A 22,045-nucleotide genomic window follows, 5' to 3' on the forward strand; every position below is an offset into this window, starting at 1 on the left:
AACATAGAGCAGAATAGTTATGCTATGCTCACTGCAAACCCAGAGGCACAAAGGAGGCAGCCCCTCCACTAGGCTAAAATGCTGTAGGCCAATCCCCTGCACATTTGAACCTACAATGATTAAAAGAAGAACAAGTGAGCAAGCTGGACAGATCACGATGACGACGAATTGGCAAGGATATGACTCAGTGAATGTTAGAACATGGAATGTAAGGGGTCTAAATGGGAAAGAATGTGAATTAGTAAGAGAGATAAAGGAAACAAAAGTGAAATACCTTGCAGTTACAGAAACAAAGAAGAAAGGTAATGGAATTGAAGAACTTGATTAAAACTTTCTTCTATTCTACAGTGGAGTACCAAAACAAGAAAGAGCAAGATCAGGAGTGGCATGTATGATACATCAAGATAGAAAGGAAAATATCAAGGGATGGAAATTTATAAATGAGAGAATAATAACAGTAGATATATTAGAGCAGAAAGAATTAACTCTAGTGACGAGAATGTAACTTCAACCAACAAAGATCAGTTTTATGAAATACTACAAAGAACTATTGAAAACATAGATAAAGAAGTTATTATGCTAGGAGATATGAATGCCAGAGTGGGAAATAAAACTGATCGATGGGGAAAAGTAATAGGAAAGTATGGAGAAGAAGTGATAAATAACAATGGAGAGAGACTATTGGAACTCTGCATAATAAATGATCTGAGTATCACCAACACTATGTGTGTATATATATATATATATATATACATAAAGACATACACAAATACACTAGAGAAGATCCAAGTAGAAATGAAAAATTTATAATAGATTACATCATTGTGCGGAGAGAGATGAAAAAGTTCATAAGAGATGCAAGAGATAAAAGAGGGCCAGAAGTAAACACTGATCATAACTTCTCATATTAGATATGACCATAGGGATTAAAAGTAAGACATCAAGGATGAATAAAAGGAAGAAAACGATAAATTACAACATAAGAGAGAAGATAAAGGTATACAAGTTGAAAGAGAAAAATGTTCAACAAGAATTTAGAAAGAAAGTGAAAGAAGAACTAGCGAATGAGTAAGTAGAAGAAAGAGAAGAGGACTTAAAAAACCCTGGAGTAAATGGAAAGGGGCAATAATATCTGCAGCTGAACAAGTGTGTGGAACATCTAGAGTAGGAAGCAACAAGAAGAAGATAACAAATTGGTGGAATCCAGAAATAGAAGCAGAGGTAAAAGAAAAGAAAGAAAAATGGAAATACCTGCCAGTGGGTACTTGGAGGCATTTGAAGAATATAGAAAGCAGAGAGATATAGTGAAGAAAGTGCTTCAAGAGGCAAAGAAAAAAATGTGGGAGCAATTTGGAAGAAATATGGAGCAAAATCGAAAAAAAAAATCAAAAACTTTTTTACAAAGTTTTGAAGAACATGAGGAAACAAAAAGATTGCCCTTCAAAATTTATATATGATGAAAATAAGAAAATATTAACAAATCCTGAAGAAATAATAAAAAGATGGAAAAACTACTTTCAAAAATTATTAAGTGAAAATGAAAGAAGAAATGTACCAAATGAAGAGGAGGAGGAGAGAAGGCCTGAAGAACCAGATGTCCTAGATGTACAACAAGAAGTAATTACACGGGAAGAGTTAAAGAAAGCTATTAGTAGAATGAAACTAGGAAAGGCAGCTGGTCATGATGGCATTGCACCAGAAATCATCAAGTATATGGGAAAGGAAGGAGAAGATCTGTTGCTCAGAATAATAAATGTGGCATGGATGGAAAAAAGATAGTGAAGGATTGGGAAATATCAATACTAATACCAATATATAAGAAAGGAGATAATAGTGAATGCGGAAATCACAGAGGTATTTTACTACTCCATGTGCCTGGCAAAGTCTATTCAAGAATTTTGGAAACTAGACTAAGACAAGAAATAGAGGATAAATTAGAGGAGGCACAAGGTGGATTCAGACCAGGTAGAGGTGTCCAAGATCACATATTTACAATAAGACAAATAATAGAGAAAGTTATAGAATACAATAGAGAATTATACCTATGCTTTATAGACTTGGAAAAGGCTTCCGATAGGGTGCCATGGCAAGAGCTATGGAAAACCCTAAAGAAAAACAATGTAAACAAGAAATTAGTAGAAGCAATACAAAGTTTCTACAAAACAAATAGATGCTATGTCAGAACTGGCAATAACAGATCAGAGGAATTCATAACAACAACAAAAGTAAGACAAGGTGATATTTTATCTCCATACTTGTTTATCATTCTGATGGATGATGTTCTGAAAGAAATAAAACCAAAGATGAGAAAATTCAAAATAGGAAATTGGAAACTGAAAACTGTAATGGTATCTATATGCAGACGATATTGTATTGTTTGCAAATTCACAAGCAAACCTACAAAGAAATTTAGAAATAATAAATGGTAATATGTCAAAGAAATATATGAAAATAAACAAAGATAAAACAACTGTGTTAAGGATAGGGAGAATAGAAAAACACTGCATAATAAGACTTGAAGATTCAGAGCTAAAACAAGTACAAAGTTTTAAGTATCTAGAAGTTACAATCGATAGTAATGGAAAAATAGATGAAGAATTAAACACTCGAATAAAGAATACAAACAGATTATATTATGCCATAAACAAAGGATTTTTAGGGGAAAAGGAAATAAGCCAAAAAACAAAAATGATTGTGTAGAAATCAAGTTATGTACCAACATTGATATATGGAAGTGAATCCTGGATAATTAATGAAAAACAAAACTTACAAACAGTAGAAATGAAATATTTGAGGAGAACAGTGGGAAAGACCAGAAGGGACAAAATCAGAATAACATTAAACACAAAACCAATATATCAGGATGTTGAGCAAGCACAACTCAGATGGTTTGGACACCTCAGCAGAATGCCTGAACATCGAATACCTAAACAGGTATGGGAAGCAAGAATGGGAGGATTGGATGCAAAGAGACCGAAAGGAAGACCTCGTAGGACATGGAAAGCAGGAGGAACATCTCGTGGAGTGAAGGAAGGAAGTTGGCAGAAGATCGTGACAGATGGCGAGTGCTCTGTAAAACCTCGACACCAATCGGTAGAAGAGGATCGGAATAAGTAAATAAAAAAAATTATGTTGTTTAATTTCATAGCACATACCTCAATATTATATTTACCTGTGCAGGTGAAAATTTGTAGTAGTTTACCCATTCGTTAAAACCAGCACATGCTACTTTCCTACAGAGTTATAATATGAAGTACTGTGAAGAATATTGAATAACGATATATGCCTCAGACAATATTAGATAATGCCGAACATTCATTTTAATAATATTCACCAGGGGGTTTCAAAGTTTTTGCTGTCGCAGTTCCCCTCAGGTGCCAAAATCTGCATTCACCATGCACCTACCATCAGCAATAATAGATAAATGCATGTTATGTGACCATAAAAAACAACACAAAATCTGTATGCATACAAGTAATGAAAACATAATGATAAATACAGATGATGCAATTTTCTTTAATGTTCACAACCTGAGAGATAAATACAGAGTAAGAAAACCAGGATATTCAGGCATATTGCAATGTTTAGCTGAGTCAGTGAGTTGTATGAGCTTGCTTGGTGGCACACATTGTAACTAATCTTGGTATATATTTGGAAATGACAAGGATCATCTCAGTCTGTATATTTCTTCTTCTTATGGCGCTACAGTCCACTGATGAACCTTGGCCTCCTCTGTGATTTGTCTCCATCTATCTCTACCTTTTGCCACAACTTTCCAATTTCTATACTGGAGCTTTCGAACATCCTCATCCACTCCATTCACCCATCTTAATTTAGGCCTTCCTCGCTTCCTTTGTCCACCTGGGCTATCCAACATCACTCTCTTTGCAGGGTCACTATCACTCATGCGAATCACATGTCCTGCCCATCTTAACCTCGCCACCTTTATTACACCAATAACTGTTGGTTCTTGATATAAGTCGTACAGCTCCTTATTAAATCGCTTTCTCCATTTTCCATTCTCACATACTGGTCCCAATATTCTTCGTAATATCTTTCTTTCAAATGTCTCTACCAGCTGTTCATCTTTCCTTGAACTGGTCCAAGTTTCCGCAGCATAGGTCAATACAGGTCTTATCAGTGTCTTGTAAAGTATTAACTTAGTTGTTCTGGACAATATGGTGCTCTTAAAATGTCTCTGTAGTCCTTAATAGTAGGCCCTATTCGCTGCTATAAGTCGTGCCTTCACTTCCTCCTGTGAATCATTTTCATATGTCACAACAGAACCCAGGTAGATAAAGGCATCCACTCTATCAAAGGTATAATTAGCCATTGTTATGGTCGGTGATGTATTATATCCATGTGCTTTACCTGCTGCCATGTACTTAGTCTTCCCTTCATTCACCATCAATCCCATCTTCTTTCCTTCCCTTTCTATGGCTAGAAATGCTTCTTCCACTGCATGTAGAGATCTTCCTACTATGTCCACATCATCCGCATATGCTAGTGTCTGGATTGACTTATAATATATGGTACCCCTAATTTGCACCCGAGCTTCCCGTATAACCTTCTCAAAGGCAATGTTAAACAATAAACAGGACAGCACATTGTCTTAGTCCATTTTCTATTTCCACAGGTTCTGAGAGTTGTCCTGCTACTCTTATCTTACTATTGGAGCCCTCCATGGTTATCCTCACCATTCTTATTAATCCAATTGGAATTCCAAGGTCTTTCATTGCCAGATATAGTTGGGTCCTGTTTATACTATCATATGCAGATTTAAAATCAAGAAATAGATGGTGCGTTCCTATCCCAAACTCCAGAGTTTTCTCCAGTATTTGCCTTAAGGTGAATATCTGGTTAATTGTAGATTTTCCTGGCCTGAAACCAGATTGATATGGTCCAATGCACTTCTCTACATATGGTAGTAGTCTTTTATATATAATTCTTGCAAATACTTTATATGCAACGTTCAACAATGTAATTCCACGATAGTTTGCACACTCCATCATGTCCCCTTTCTTGTGGATAGGTACTATGATACCCGTCCTCCATTCACTTGGCATCTGTCCCTTTTTCCATATTATGTTTATTAATTCCTTCAAGCCTCTAATGACACTCTCGCCTCCATGCTTAAGCAGCTCTGCTTGCAAGTTATCCATCCCAGGTGCTTTACTATTTTTCAATATCTTGACTGCCTCCCATACTTCATCTAACTTTGGACTTTCTTAGCCCTCTTCTCCTTCGTCTTCTTCATTTAATCCTTCTTCCAGCATACCTGCTACATCTGCACTGGCATTCAATACATCATTAAAATGCCTTCTCCACCTTTCTAAAATTTCATTACTGTCACTAATTATATCGCCTGTTTCATTTCTACAGACTGTTGTCCTTGGCTTAAAAACATCTTTTGTATTATTTACCAGCTTATACATCTGTCTTACATTCTTCTGCTCATGCAGGCTTTCCAACTGCTTCATCTCTTGCTTCATCCATTCCCTTTTTTTCTTCCTATGGACTCTCTTCTCAATCCTTCTTTTCTCTTGATATTCATCCCTAGCTCTCCTTGTTGCACTTCTTTGCTGCATCCTTTTATATATATCATTCTTTTCTTTGGTCACATTTTGACATTCCTCATCGAACCACGTTTCTTTCTTTACTGGCTTTTGTGTTTCAAGTATTTCCTTTGCTACATTACTGATCCTCAGCTTATATCTATCCCACCTCTCATCTACATTTTCCACTTCTGCCGGTTTCATCCCGACGAATCCCTCTTGTAGTTTACTTCTGTACCTCTCAACCACCGTTGGATTTCTTAACTGCGTGACATTAAATTTCATCAGGCTAGCCGCCTTCATTTTTCGACTATTAGATATTCTTGCTCTAATCCTTCCCATAATCAAATAATGGTCGGAATCAATATTAGCCCCTCTAAAAGATCTAACATCAATGATATCTGATCTATGTCTACAATCTATCAGCATGTGGTCAATTTGATTGTAAGTTTTTCCATCCGGGGCTGTCCATGTCATTTTATGAATATCCTTGTGCTGGAACAGAGTTGTTGATATTACTTGATTCCGAGATGCTGCAAACATTATTAGCCTCATACCTTTGTTATTTGTTACTTTATGCATACTTTCTTTACCAATTGTTGGTTGATACACATCTTCAATGCCTATCTGGGCATTAAGTCTCCAATTACTATTTTTATGTCATTTTTTGGGCAGTCATCAAATGATTTCTCTAATGCATCATAGAAATCTTCTTTTACATCATCTGTGGATACTTCCGTGGGTGCATATGTGTTGATTATACTATAATTAAAGAACTCTCCTTTAACTCTTAATGTCGATAATCTAGACTTATAGCTTTAAATCCTATCACTAGATGTTTTAGTTGTTTATGTATTATAAACCCAGTTCCTAGCATATGCAGCCTTTCATCACAGCTATAGAAGATGGTTGCTTCTCTCTTTTCCAAAACTCCTTTTCCAATCCAACGTACTTCTTGCAATGCCACTATCGCAGGCTTATAATTATTCAGTTGATCCAGCAACATCCTCAATGCACCTGCCCTATACAAAGATAGCACATTCCAGCTCCCTACATATAGATCCCTTCCCTTTCCATAATTCGCTTGTCCATTGTTCACGCCAATCCGTCGTCGGTAGATCTGTCCGGCTACATTTCTTTGAGGTCTCGTAACGTGGTTCCTTTTGTGGGATGGGGTTGTCGGCCCCACGCCCAACCCCCATTCTTGGAGGACCAGGATTTGTTCAGGGTTTACTCCCGTAGGGCAGTTGGCTTCACTATGCCTTACGCTTATGGTCTGTATATTTACTCTTGATTTTTATTTGGACTTGATCACCGTCATGGTCGAAAGTCCAGTTTCACGAAGATATGAAGTCGCAGAAGGAAGCATAATGTGTAAGGTCTTATTATTGTTTAACTCTGGATACTTATTCATTACGCATGGATCCAAAATTAAGACATTGTCGCAGATAGAAACAAACATATACTTCACTATGTTGTCTGAGGAAAGATCAGTAAGCTTCTCCTCTTGTGCTTTGGAAAACATTGATAGAGGGTCTGCATTGAATGAATCTCTCATTCAGTTGTGTAGTGTGAGCTGTGGAAAGTACTTTTCGAAGAGGATGAAGTTGTGTGAAGTGCTCCACTTGATTGTAGTCCTGTTCCTTCTACCACCATGCTCAGTGTAGGTAAACAATCACCAATGTTTTCATATTCAATCTTTTTCTTTGAAAGCAGCACTTCCTTTTGAAGGGATGCACAGGATTCTAGAAACCATAGTAGCTTGCATATTATTGACGTTATTGCGTAGGAGGCAAAACTTATCAAAATGGCCCCATACCACTGTGCGTGTGTGTGAACATGTGTAGGTATTCTGTTGATATTAGTTCCATCACAGCCCACCAGGCGGTAGGCATTTGTATACCAGAAGTGGCATAGGTGAGCAAATTTTCTTTTGAGCAATGTAAGAAGTATCTACAACACAGATTTCCCAATTTAACACTTAGATTTCTACCTCTGGGAAACTGAATAATAATGTGTACCCACAAAGCCATGGTCATTGGATGACATGAAACATACAATTACTCTTCCTGTGCTTCCCTTCCTGCAGAAACCATATTTGCTGTTTGTTGATCTGTTCCACAGCATTGCAGACAACTTACTGCTGCAAATGAATATCTGTAACTTTAAGATATGTGACTAGCAAAAAAGTTCATACTTGGTGTTATTAGTGTTCCCATTATTATATTTCAAAGAGTGTAAAAACTATTTTGGGACATTCTGTATGTACGTTTCTACTGGCCTCACTCCCACCTGATCTAACTCACTCACTCACCCATGGTGGGAGATCATCCAACCAGTTAGATATGGGGTGGAGTGTGGTCACCATGTCAAGCCACACTCTTTTTTGTATGTTTCCATGACCAGATATATATGTATTAGGAGATAGTAAACACTTACCAAAAACAGAAATCAGAAGTCGATATTTTGCTGCCTAGTCATATTTTTAAAGAACAAATAGATGAGGTTTTATCAGGATGAGGGGGATGAATTGAGGCCTTGGCCTCTGAGGACTAAGGAGAATGGGATGTTTTTTTCTTTTGGTGTGGAAGGGGTGAGAGATGGATTAGTGGAGATATTGGAGGTGGTTGGTAGGTTTGATGCGTATGCAGGTTTCTAGGTGATTACCCACGATGTGGACAAACACATCTAAAGAGGAGCCCAAGTTAAGAGTTCAGTATGGGCTGTTATGGGCTTTTACTTTTGAGATCCCCACCCCCAAAACAAGTGTGTTTCTGTCAGAAACAAAAGTCATTAACATTCGAAGAGAAAATAATAAACATGCAAAAAGCAGAGGAAATGTAAGGATTTGATGGTCTATACCTTCTTTTACAATTCAGACCATTCAAAAAAGGTGCCTTCCTTTCTTGTGTTAACCGCAATTTCGGGAGTTAAAAATAACAGCCTTCCGCCTGTTGCCACTCGGTGCAAACACGTGTTGGGAAGAGGGAAGGGGTGGGGACTGGCCAGGCAAAAGTTAGTGAATAGGCTTTCGTCTTGGGGTCGGGTCAAGTGGTTTATTATTTGTGTGAGTGCTTTCTCAATTTTGGGTATTTTTCTTCGAAAACAGGCATATTGTATGCATTGGCGGATCTAGCGGGAAGACCCCCGGTTCACTTGCTCTTCCCAAAGGATGACTAACTATTATAAAAAGTATTGATAGCATTATATTAAAAGACCATAAAATGATCGAGCAGTTCTTTTCCAGATAGTACAGTTTGATGAAAATGCATAAATAGGGAATAGATTTATAAGATACTTAAGTAAATTTAATCCGGGACTTGTTGCTTGCAAGGCAATAACATTAACTGATGGACACAAAGCGAGACCATTATAGATTGAATATTTTAAATGTCTGTCTCTTTATTTCTGTAATCATTGTTCACACAAAATACAACAGAGCTTCCTTCATCTATTTCACACATCTAGCAATTGATTAATTGCATTTTAAATCCTCTTTTATGCACAGATATGTTAATTGGGACTGGACCTACGGTTTTATGTGAGATACGAACCACTATGAATTTACACAATTTAAGTGCTATATTCTTGTGAATCAGGTAAAGAATAATACATAATAATTCCATGTGACTGTACTTTTTTTTATATAGTTGTTATTAATACCTTACTCATCTTTTTACGTGATACCATACTTTTCCTCATGGCTAGTAAATATGGTTCCCTATTTTATACATACACATTTATCGAGAAGAGTAGTTATTACAAAAAAATATGTTATATTCTGTTTCATATCTTGCAACATTTAGAGCTTTCTTATTTACAGGAATTATAATTGAAGCAGCCCACCAATTAACGCTGTATGGCACTTTTGGAAATGTGCTCAGTTACCAGTGAAATCATGCTGCGGCCCTGCGGCTACAGGCAACAAACTGGCCAGCCATAAGGTCGGAAGTTGCTCAAAGATTGATACTGTGTTTGCATAAGGTTTTATGTTTTTTCTACTGTAGTCCAGTAACATACAACAGGTTTTATCCGTTGTTCTCGCATTCACTGATATGTGTCATACAGCGTTATTCGGTGGAATGCTTCAATTTTAAAATTGTTGTAACGCAAAACAAAAAGGACGAAAATATGAGGAGAAAATGTCTGCTTAATACAAAGAAAACATATGTTAATATTAAGTTATCGGGTAGGGCATAGTGTATAATAATAAATATTATGCGCTTATCCACTTAATAAATTTTCTCTTTCTAATTTGGGGAGTTTCTCAAAGTCCTACTCCCACCGTTGAATTGCACATACTCACAAGTCGCAACAAGAGGAAATATAAAAGCGTTGTGTAAAAATCTATTTCTTTATTATAAACCCATGGCAGCTAGGGATGACCAAAATTACGTCAACTTTAGTGCTCTTTGTTTATATCATACTATATTAAGCCTGTCTGAGCTACCCTGCTGTTGCACTTTAATATATTAACTCTTAGGTTCAGGAGAATGTAATTTTTGGAAACTTATGACTTGCTACATAATCTTAAAGGTTTGCTAAATGCATTTTTGTTATCGATTTACACGAGAAATTCTTACCATTGTTGAAAATAACGTTTTAATAGCCATCCTATCGCGCTCCAATGTAAAGCTTAGGGCAACCAAATGACGAACGAAATTATTTAGTGACACAACAGGGGTGGTGCCTCTAGCGGAAAAGTTTGGCAGTGAAAAGCCCCATTGAACAGTACCCGTTGACAACCACTAAATTTTGTTGCGGCATGTACTACAGCAGACGCTCTATGCACGCTGGAGTTTTTCTTCTACTGTGCACCATGCGGCAACACTGTCGCCATAAGCCCCATACTGAACTCTTAAGTTGGGCTCACCAATAGGAAGGTCGTCTATGGAGTGGAATCAGGTGAATCTGAGGGTGGTCAAGTTGTTGAGTTGATTTAGGAAGGTTGTGAGAGGGTTCACCATGTGTCCAGAGGAGGAGGATGTCATCAATGAACCTTAGCCAGAGAAGTAGCTTCTTTGATTACGAGTCTAGGAACTCATGTTCCAACCTGCCCATGAAGAAATTGGAACAGGAGAATGGCATTTGGAGCTCGTGGCTGTGCAATGTATTTACAGGTACTGCTGGTATCTAAAGTGGAAGCTGTTGCAGGTGAGTACAAGGTTGGCTAGTTGAATCAGGAAGTGGGTTCTGGGACTATGTGGTTTGTGTCAGCTGTTAAGAAATGATTCAGTGGAATGGGCATGGGCATGGGGAATGTTTGTGTAGAGAGAGAGTTATGTCAATGGTGGCAAGGATTGTATTGGGTGGTAGGTTATAGATGATGTCAAGGTAGTGGTTGGTTCCATGGAGAAAAGAAGGCCATGGCTTGGAGAAGAGATTAGAGAGGTGGGAGTCTACAAAGGCAGATATTAGTTCAGTGGGTGAAATGTAGTTGGACACAATGGGTCTCCCAGTGTTGTTAGGTTTGTCAATTGTGTGGAGACGACAGAAGGCACAGACACTGGTGTGTCAGGGATGAGAGTGAAGTTGGATAGGTTTTCAGGGAGGCCTCTGGAAAGGAAAAAAATCACAGGTTGAGGCCAATGCCTCAATTCATCCTCCTCATCCCACCCATAATACAACCTATGCCTGCATCAAGCTATAATCAACCATGGCATTGTTGCAACAATTCCATTGAAAGTAAATTATGCCATTACAACCCGAAAGCGTCCGTGGCTTTTCAACAACACATGTACGAGGGGCGTACTATAATGATTTACACTTTATTTTTTTCACGTCCCATGGCCCACCGTTCGAGAAGTGAGGACTGGCATATGAAGCTACGAGTCCAGTCTACCGATTGCAGGCGGCAGTGTCCACAAAGGATTCCTGGTGTTTACACAGCAGCACGTTCCGTACATCATTGTCAGCGGACTATTGGACAACATGGAAAGTGACTATAATGGCCAGCGTTGGACAAGTTGGTTTCTATGTAGAGAGGGTCTGACCACAGCAGAGATTTACAGACGATTTGTGGCAGTATGTGGTGAACATGCACCTTCACGGAAAACCGTTTACAATTGGGTGGAAGGCTGGAAAACAGGATGCCCCTCAACAGAAAAAGGAACAAGTTCTGGAAGGAAAGTGACTGTGACAACACCAACAAACATTACACAGGTTGAGCAAGTCATTCTTTAGAACAAGTGCATCATGTTTTCTGAAATGGAGGTGACCATCAGCCTGTCCAGAAACACCCTGCAGCGAATCGTGCACGATCACCTTAATATGGGGAAAGTGTGCAACAGATGGGTTTCCCTGACATCGGTGCAGCGGCAGCAGCGTGTGAATGTGAGCAGAGACCCTTGTCCCTTTTTCTGTTGACGCGCTTCCTGTTTTCCAGCCATCCACCCAATTGAAAATGGTTTTCCGTGAAGGCACATGTTCACCACACACTTCCACCGATCGTCTGTAAATCTCTGCTGTGGTCACACCCTCTGTCCATAGAAACCAACTTGTTCAAAGCTGACCATTATAGTCGCTTTCCATGTTTGTCCAATAGTCAGCTGACAATGATGTACAGAACGTGCTGCTGTGTGAACACCAGGAATCCTTTTTGGGCACTGCTGCCTGCAATCGGTCGACTAGATCGTAGCTTCATATGCCAAGCCTCACTTATTAAATGGTGGACCATGGGACCTTAAAAAAAAAAATAAAGTGTAAATTATTATAGTATGCCCCTCGTAGAAATTGTAGATCATGAAATAGTAGATATCATATGTAATTAAAAATGATGAAGAGAAAGCTAAAATGCTTACATAGAATTCAAAGCTTGTTCTTGTACGAGTTTCAATGACTGGTGCAATTCATGAAGCACATAGTCCTATGAAGTGAGACAGTCATATGATTTGAAGACAACAGTCGATATTTGGCATCAGTTTTCCCTAACATTATTTTCATCTTGAATATCGAGGGTAGCTACGATTTTTTGATTATGAAATTCCCTGACTTTTCCAGGTTTTCCAGACCAGAAATGAAATTTTTCCAGACATGTTTGTCATCATAATTTTTGCTTTTGAACCTCATGTTTTTCAATTAAATATGCAGGCTCGTTAATTGTTATGAATATACACAGTTATTAGCTGAAAATGTACAAAGTGATTAATATAATGCTATTCAATGAAAAAATAAATAACTATTGTACTTCCCCATTTTCAACAAGTCATTACAATTAAGGTGGTTAAAAAAATTAATAAAAAAATGTGGCATATATCAAAGCTTTACAATGTAACCTGTATACAACCTCTATTATATCAATACAAATGAGAAACAACAGAAAATTAGGTCATGCACCTTTAGAAAATATGCAGTAATTTTAATGATTATATTTTTTTAATTTATTGAAAATAGTACATATTTCAGAAATTCAGAACGTGAATGGGGCCGTTGACCAATCATACACCTAAAAAAAAAATATACGCGGGCCATACTTTGGAATCAAATATCTCCATTATTTGAATTTTCCACATGCTGGAATCAATTTTATATTACGGAAAACCTCGAAATCTGTCTATTAAAAGGTAACAATTCCGAATGTTTTATGATTTTTTTTTTTTCAAATTTTCCTAGCAGGAAGACTAATTATCATAGAATTTTGGCAATCATTGTGACACAAAATTTGAACCTTCCTTAAAATAATGAGCACTATTTGGATTCGAAAAAAGTTATTTATGTTGAAAAAAAACTTTAAAATGACCTTATGCAATCATACACGCTTGACACGGACAAGGTATTCTCCGGTTGACAAGCGACAGTAAGTATCGTAAACTAGTGGGAATGAACGTAGAAATAAATCGGAACCTTAGTAGAGTGCATTCAGGGTCTTTATTTTAATTATAAGAAAACCAAACCTGACCTACCTAACCTAACCACAAAAGCATATATTAACAAAATCTTAAGTAATCGCTAAACTCTGCAGTATGTGTTAACAGACATAAATCGAAATTGAACCATGTAAAAGTTGCATTTGTAGCATTATGAAATCGTAATAAAACAAAAGGAACTTGGGCCCATTTTCAACACTTTTCAGCATAATTTCATTCTACATGCAAAAAATACGTAAAATTACTATCGGCATCAAACCAACATTCCTAACCTAACAATGATGTGTGACCAGTGTACATTTAATTCCTCTATTTCGCACCAGTTTTTAAAAAATAAATTCGTTCTACATGCACAAAACACGTGCATATTCGAATAATGACGTCACTGATACTGCATCAAATCACTAATTTCTCGGGTGCACCACATCCCTGCAATGTAAAAACTACGACAACGAGCAAATGAACTAGTTGATCAGGTTGCTTCTGAACGGGTCGCAAACGAAGGACTCAAATTCACACAATAGGTTCACGGGGGGAACGAAGTAATGAGTCCTTTTGTATTTACTCAGTGTTCGCACTCATCCAGTGTGACGTCAACCACAGCCAGTTACGTGAAATTCTGCTCTTCAAGTTTATTGCAGATCCAAAACCAATGAACTGTCCGAACACCAACCTGCTCCGCTTCATGTATCAAAAGAGAATGGGTTTTGAATGTGTGTGTTCTTGAAGAAAGGAAATTTCCTCACCACACACGAAGCTAAAGCAACATTCTTTTCTGCAGGAAATTCTGAGGATGGCTGGTATGTAGGTTTCATCTTGAGTATCTTGTTCTCTAAGGATAAATCTCACGCCTCTCCAAATTCTGGTCTTGAACAGTTTCACAAGAACGGATTGCAAAATGAACGGATCCAAAAACCTAGATCCGAGAGTGAATAAATATAGAATCGAAATGCGAAGGAACCATAATTTTGTACGTAACAGACTAGAAGTCATAATGACGAGAGGAACAAATTTCTGAACTGAATCTTTTTGGGGGACTGGAATCACAAAAAAAAACGGCGTAAATCCCAGAAAATATGCAAAATTCCCTGATATTTCCTGACTTTTCCCTGACCAACCAAATTCCCTGATTTTTCCCGGTTTTCCAGTCGCGTAGCAACCATGATATCCTATATTGTCAGGCTAGTTTTAGATATTGTTAGTCCTACTTCTTACTTGAATGTTTGTCTCCCCACCCCCCTGCTTGCCTGTTCCCTTGTAATTTATTTCCACCTAAGATTAAACATGCAATGCCCTCCTGACTCCACTGTGGTTGTGCCACTGCATTCAAGCATACTTTGCAATAAGCTGTAAATTTTAGTCTGTGCACTCTTTCATGACATCCCATTGGCAGACCCAACAGATGTCAGGAGAAATGTCACCAGACCAGCTGTGGCATCCCAGGGTGACAGTAGTGTAACAGTGAAGAACTGAAGTGAAGCATAAGACAGACCATGAAAAACAATTAAGAGAAATTCAATGTCAACTAGATACCTCGTGGGCAACCAAAAGAGTCCATGTTGAAGTGAAGAGAGAGTACAAAATTGCAGTTACCAATTTCGATTGAAACAACCACAAGTTCCTCTTTTTTACGTTTTATGTGCGATTTTGACTTAAATCTGTGAAAGAATTTTGCAACATGCTCTTTGACTAACATTGGAAAAATTTTATTGACAATAGTAAATAAAATTATAATGTAGATATTTTCGATTACCTGGAATTAGTATCTTCATCCTTTACTGGGTAGTTCAAATCCACATCCATCAGATTTATTATGTTACTTTCTTCTGTTTTAATAGTTCGGATTTCTTCATCATTATATTTCACATCTTCCTCCATCTTCACATATTCTCTTTTTGCAAATGAAATTTTGCTTTCTCCTACATTAAATATATTTTCTTCCCAATTGAATGCATTTTCCTCTCCCTTGACTTCTGATTTGGAGACAACTGACTGCTCTGGCATATTTATATTTCTCATTGAATCAGGTTTTGTATCTGGTGATATCACAGGACCAAAATTATCCAAATCATTCTCACAAATGTCATCAACTTCACGTATGGCATGTTCAAGCACCGAAGTTTTCTCACAGCTTGTATCTTCTGATTTGAAGTGAGCACTGGAATATGGGAATGCTGGTAGAGATTTGCTATCTTTAATACATGTTTTTTGTGAAGTGCTAAAACTGGCTTCTCTTTCACACTCCAATGTTGTGCTTCCAGATGATATATTTTCACTGAAATCATCAGACAAGAGAAGATAAACAGTCGAAAGAGTGATTATATCAATAAAACAAATACAACAAACTTTTTCTCAAAATTTCTGAGAAGAGGTTGTAATGAAAGTTGATACGTACCCAATAGGACCAAATAATGTAAATAGTTTGCCAAAGCGGAATAGAGATGGCAGAACCAGGTGTGCAAAATTAAAAATTAACACAATATATGTGAATAACTATAAATAAAAACAAAGCAAATTGGAAAGATGAAAACAATAGAATCAACTATAAGAAGATAAAGAATAAATATAAATGGAATAAATTAATGTACATATTTGATAAATCAAATCAGTGATATATGTAACTTAATCAGAAAACTAAAAAAGCCAAAGCACCGATACAAATTTGTGTCTTTAAACAGATCTTGAATCTGTCTGATTGACTTACCATCCACATAGTGTAAATCTTGTTTACACCAGTGGTGGCGAGTTCCAGTCCACGCCCCACAGAACTTCTGGTTTCACGTTTCAGCCATGGCACCTACTTGGATGCACATGTCAGTCCTTTGGCACCAAGTATACACATTGTTGCACATATTTAGTGTTGGCACGTTCCAATCACAGCCGTAAGTGAAGAGATTAGTACAGGGTGGCTACTCTAGGACCATGATAAAATTCAAGTACAATTTGCAGTTTTCAAGGCAAATTTTCAAAAAAATTGAAGGCCACAAGATGTTTTCTCTATTTCAACCTTGCATATTACCGCCTCTCAACATCCACACATGCCCCAGAGGCGCAGCCACAAACTTTTGCCAGGCAGGGGGGGGGGGGATATCAGGACAAATGTACCAATAATAATAATAATGACATTATTATGACCATTATTATTATTATTATTCGTAGTAGTAGTAGTAGTGGTGGTAGTGTCAAAGACGTTATCATACTCGTAAATTACACAAAAAGGAGGTAGAAGTCGGTGTTAAAAGCATTTGTGTTGCAACAAACGATTTCAAACATTTACAAAAATAAAAAAAAACGTTCAATTTCAAATTCATTAATAATGGAAAACAAGTACACAAACTGTATTTTTGAATGGCAGAACATGCATGATAAATGCATTCCAAATATTATTATTTTCGTACACATAATATGTATAACTTTCATGAACAACATATATTTTACACATATTCAAAATGGAGTGATGTAGAATAAGAAAATACATGCCAACATTAAATTGTGTACGTATTCAAAGTTTCTTGAATATATATATACAGCATACGTCTATTACTTACATTCATTACATAATCAATCCACCTCATAACAAACCAACAGCAAAAATTATATAAATTGTCTCTCAAATGTGCATGCTCCTTTTCCTCATGCATGTCTTATTTCTCTCGCTGGTAATTTACAATGCATTACAGAAAACAATCATATTGCGAGTGAAGCGGGCAATGAAATTTTTAATCCATTTTTTTGCAAATTGAAAATAATATTGATTTAATAGGGTGCAAATAATTTCATGAGGTGCCAAGATATTCTCTCTTTTACAACTTTTTGCATTTAGCTTGTTGGGCAGCCAGGGTCGACTCCCGCCGCTCCCCAGCTATGGCTCTGAACTTGACGAGACTAAGAAAAGCAGGCATTGCGAGTGAGAAAATTTTATGAAATGTATTTTTATTTGCATAAAATTTGAAATCGAGGGGTATAATTGCCTCTCTGTGCCCTCTGCAGGTGCCCTTGGCCATCAATGTTTGCCCCCTTGCCCTCCTTAGAATTGATTTCCATTCAAGGTTGGGGGGGGGGGCAATGCACCTGACCCACTGTGGTTGTGCCACTGATATGCACACACAAATATAGTAAAAATATGACGTGTCTGTGTGATTGCAATGTATCCTAAAATTCTAATTTAATTAAACAGTATTATTTAAAACATTTAATGTGAGGTCCTTGATTTACATTCACATACTCAGACTCGAAATACATCTCCAAGTCACACAAATATTATGGTATATATTCTGGTTGATTTGTTGTTTTAAGTCCACTTTATGCACAGTAAGGCTAATCGGGACTGGACCTACAGTTTAAAGTGGGATCCAAACCACTTGTGCCTCCACCGGGTATCGAACCCGGGACCCCTTGATTAGAAGGCGAAGACGTTGGTATATATTCTAACCTGCAAAAAATTGTTAATTGTGTAAGAATTTCAAACTCAAATCTACCTAATCATCTTCGAGAAATCTTATCTTGCAATAATCTTCCGTCCGTCAGATTGCTCTAAAAAGGCCAGTAACAAAGTCAGGGTAGCTACAAACAAGCAGAAATGAAATTCCCTGACTTTTCAAGGTTTTCCAGGACAATGTTGATATTTCCACTGAGGCTTGGAACCCTCTGCTTGCAAGAACAATGAGTGCGGACTCATTTTTTTATGCATAAAGCTACTTCTCTCATCTCTGTGAAGCAAACAACTTAACTCTTGCATATAATTGAAACAATTGAATTGTACAAAATAGAGTGTCATATTTCCTTACATTATCAATGGGATTTCTGCTTCAGTACAGTATATCCAAGTGAAGTACTGTGAAACTGACAACACACAGTTATACCATTATTGCTGACGAAAAAGGTACGTAGGTATTAGAAATTTAATACATGGAATTTATAGAATTGCATTGTATAGGTACCTGATTTAGCTAACCAAACATTAAAACAGGAACACTCTGTTAATAACAGCTTCTGAAAGTTCATATACGAGGGGCGTCCTAAAAAAAAAGCTTCAATGGTGCCTGTACGCAGCACTAGTGGCCGGACAGCAACACACACATGCGTGCAGGAAGAAGTGGCATGTAGCTGTATTCTGGTATAGTCGCAATGCAGTCATTTTAGAACAGTTCTAGGTTAAAGATTGCAGCTCTCATACAGTCTCCCACTGAATGCGATGTAGCCTAAGTGTAGTAATGAGATTTTGCATGCTCAGAATTTGGTACAGAGCCAGCCACCAGCAATCATGTGAGGTGTGCAGACCGAAGGTCATGAGTGTCATGAGTGATAGTATGGTCAGACGATGGTGCAGACAATTCACACAAGGCCAATCGAATGTGCACAACCCCATCCAGCTGAGTACACGCGAACCCTTTGCACACTTCAGGTGAGAGATCTTGGACCACTCCCTGTACAACCCTGGCCTTGCATGTACCGACTTTCATCTTTTTGTTTAACTGAAGAGGTTTCTGGCAGAGCAAGGATTTTACAGCTACACTGATGTAGAGATAGTTACAGTCTTTGCTGTCAGACACATGTGCCATGGGCATACAAAATTTAGTGCCATGTTACGACAAATGACAGGATAACGGTGGTGATTATGCCAAAATTTAGGTTAGGACTCACTGCTACTAATGCAATAAATTACTACTGATATTCTTGTTTAATTTATGCCTAATCGGTAGTGACCTTGATTTGTTGTTATTTTTTTCCAAATTGGTGTATTTTTTATTTTTTTTCTATTCGGCATTATGTTTCCCAAAATTCACATTTTTATTTTAGTGCATTTTCTGCCAAATACCTGAAATTATACCTTCATGGTGTTTATAAACTACTGTTTCAAATTGTAAGTCACATGGCCTACACCTCTTCGTGAGAGTTTGATATCTTGAAAGTTATTTTGGGAAAGTTATTTTCCATACCCCCTTTTTAATTTTAACGTAAGGGATTTAGATAATAGAATTTTCCCTGTATATACTCAAGGGTGCATAATGACCATATGTGCTGATGCATCCAAAATTTTTAAATCAATCAATCTCACGTGACAGATACCGATATATTATGGCACCAAAATTTGGCATTATCTTTTTTTGACTTGTTAGTATGTTTCCCAAATTCGCGTTTTTGTTTTAGAACATTTTTCTGCCAAATATACCAAACTTAATACTGCCATTGTGCTTTTAAACTATTATTTTAAATTGTAAGTCACATGGTCTACGTTTCGTGACAGTTTGATATGTTAGATCATACTCTTGAGGAAGTAAAAGTAAAGTGCTCCCCTATGCTTAACACCAAGCCATGAAGGCATCTAGGGGGTATGGAGTTAGGACCCCGACACTTTCTTGATCATGGCCAAAGGTGGGGGTGATGTGATCAGAACCAAGCTCCTGGCTACCTTTACCCCCAAAGTTTCCTCCAGGTATCCGCTTCATACGACGTGGGGTGAGCGCCGGAGCAGTTTGAACTGGTGGAAAAGATCCCAGTTCTCCCCCGCAGGCAATCGACCCCAGGTCTCTCACATGGTAGTCAGACACCTAAATGACTGAGCTGCATTATTTCTCGCTCGATAAATGCAGATGGTGCGAACTTAATTTGGTAACTCAAAACACATCTCCCATGACAAATACTGAAGATGCAGCTCCCGTGTGACAGTAGATACGCACTCGATCTCCCGTTAGAACCCTCCCACTTTGCTGTGTGATGCAAATTGTTTTGATAGAAGTTGAACAAATCGTGGGAAATACATGATTTAATGTGGTTGTCGGAATTATTCCATGTATATAACAAGCAAGATAGTTTACTCTTGAATAAAATGTTGGAAAACTTGCATGTTCCATGTACACAAATATGGCACATTTTGTTTCATTAAGCATAGAAAAGACAAGAATGTTGGATTTCATGGAATTTTTCATTCTTTTAGGATATTTGTTTTTTAAAACATTGTTAAAACACAAACAATTCACATTTTTATGTAAAATTCGTATTATTTCAATATTTTGAACAGGCAAAAAATTTGTTCAGACATCACTGAACATTCATAAATGCAACTTTGCAGCAATTAAGTTTTTTCACGGTTTTTGCGTTTGTGAAAAATCAAGGTCTGTACTAATTGGAAATTACTTTCTGGGCACCCCTTGTATAAATCAGTAGATGGAAAGTGAAAATTTAGCAGGGCTGGCAGAGAAAAGTCAATTCTTGAAGAAAGTGATTTGCCTTTATGATTGAATGATTCAAGTAAATATGAAATTAAAATATTTACGTATTTATTATTAGTATTTTATTTCATAATATTTGACATTAACTTCACTGAGTGAGAGATTAATGACCATCTCTCACGAGTTTAAACAGACAGGACAAAGAGTGGCGTTAATTTCATTGCAATATGTACTAGTGTTGCAGTAAATTTGAGATTAGGAGCATGCACTTACCAAACTTTTATAACATTCACCAAGGCAGATTTATGTTTCACTTTTTCGTGATAGTATTCAATATATATCCCGTTTTGTTGGATTCTTCTTCATATCTAAGAATAGTGCAATGTCATTGTAAACTTATGTAAACTTATGTTAACTTGTGCGAAACCAGTAATACATCAGGATGATGAAAGAAAACCTTTGTAAGCACTTCTACATTAAATAAGTGAGCCAGAACAGTAATAAAATTCCAGCAGCATATTTGAAGTCCAAAGCTCTTGTTTGTGCATGCGATTTTTGTTGGATGTTGCAATCAGAAGACATCCAACAAAAATCAATTCCATAAGAGTGGCATGCAATCTCTGTCACATGTTGGGTGGCGATATTCGACAAAAATCGTATGTATCAATGGAGCCTATTTGTTTCCACGTTCCTTCAGTTTGTCCAACAAGATGCCTTACTACGACATCCGATAACTATCGGACGGCACCACCTGCTCCCACCCCGTCCACCTGTTGACAGTTCTGTCCCCTTACTACTCCCATACGAACAAGAAAAGATGTTAATTTAATGAATTTTCCACGTAATATTTAGAGGCTTAACACATTTTCTGACCCTCCGGAAATTTCTCTCTCTCTCTCTCTCTCTCTCTCTCTCTCTCTCTCTCTCCTGCCATCACTGATTTCTGGCGCCGTGGTTGTGTTGTGCATAAAAGGGGCCTAAAAGTTGAGGCCAAAACAAGATTTCCAGGTTTTCCAGGTCTGTCGCCACCCTGAAAGTAAACAGATCGAGCGAATTGTGATTTATTTTTCACACAACATTATTTTTCTTCCTCGATAAAAATAACTCAACTGTGAAAATCTCGCGTCAGGGCATTTATCAATATGTATAAATTCAATAGGATTTGGATTAAAAAAGATTGCAATTTTCCACGTCTACGCAGAAAGATTCAAGCAGAATCCACGCATAATTCCCGGAGCCAATAAGTCATGCAGAATTCCCAGAATCCAAGAAATTCCCAGTGAGTAGACACCCTGTAGTATAGTTCCAGAAGTTTAAAGGAAAAAACTGGAAAAAGAATAAAGGAATTCCTAAATCGTAGAAAAGCGGAAATAGAAGGAAATCCAGAAGGAAGTCCAGTTCTAAACCCTGCATTGAGAAGGAAGTCCAGATCCAGATCCTCCATTATGAAGGA

General features: G+C 37.4%; 1 protein-coding gene across 2 annotated transcripts in view; it reads right to left on the reverse strand.

The window, feature by feature from the left end:
• LOC146003979 (uncharacterized) overlaps positions 1 to 22,045 on the reverse strand; it is a 65,956-nt gene that overhangs the window by 3,669 nt on the left and 40,242 nt on the right. For both annotated transcript variants that reach the window (XM_083142513.1, XM_083142511.1), the window contains exon 3: positions 15,174 to 15,695. In XM_083142513.1, coding sequence (XP_082998639.1) covers positions 15,174 to 15,695 — 522 coding nt within the window. The remainder of the gene's footprint in view (positions 1 to 15,173; positions 15,696 to 22,045) is intronic.

Source organism: Lepisma saccharinum, chromosome 21 (genome assembly GCF_977018435.1).
Source record: "Lepisma saccharinum chromosome 21, izLepSacc3.1, whole genome shotgun sequence".
Classification (NCBI taxonomy): Eukaryota; Metazoa; Arthropoda; class Insecta; order Zygentoma; family Lepismatidae; genus Lepisma; species Lepisma saccharinum.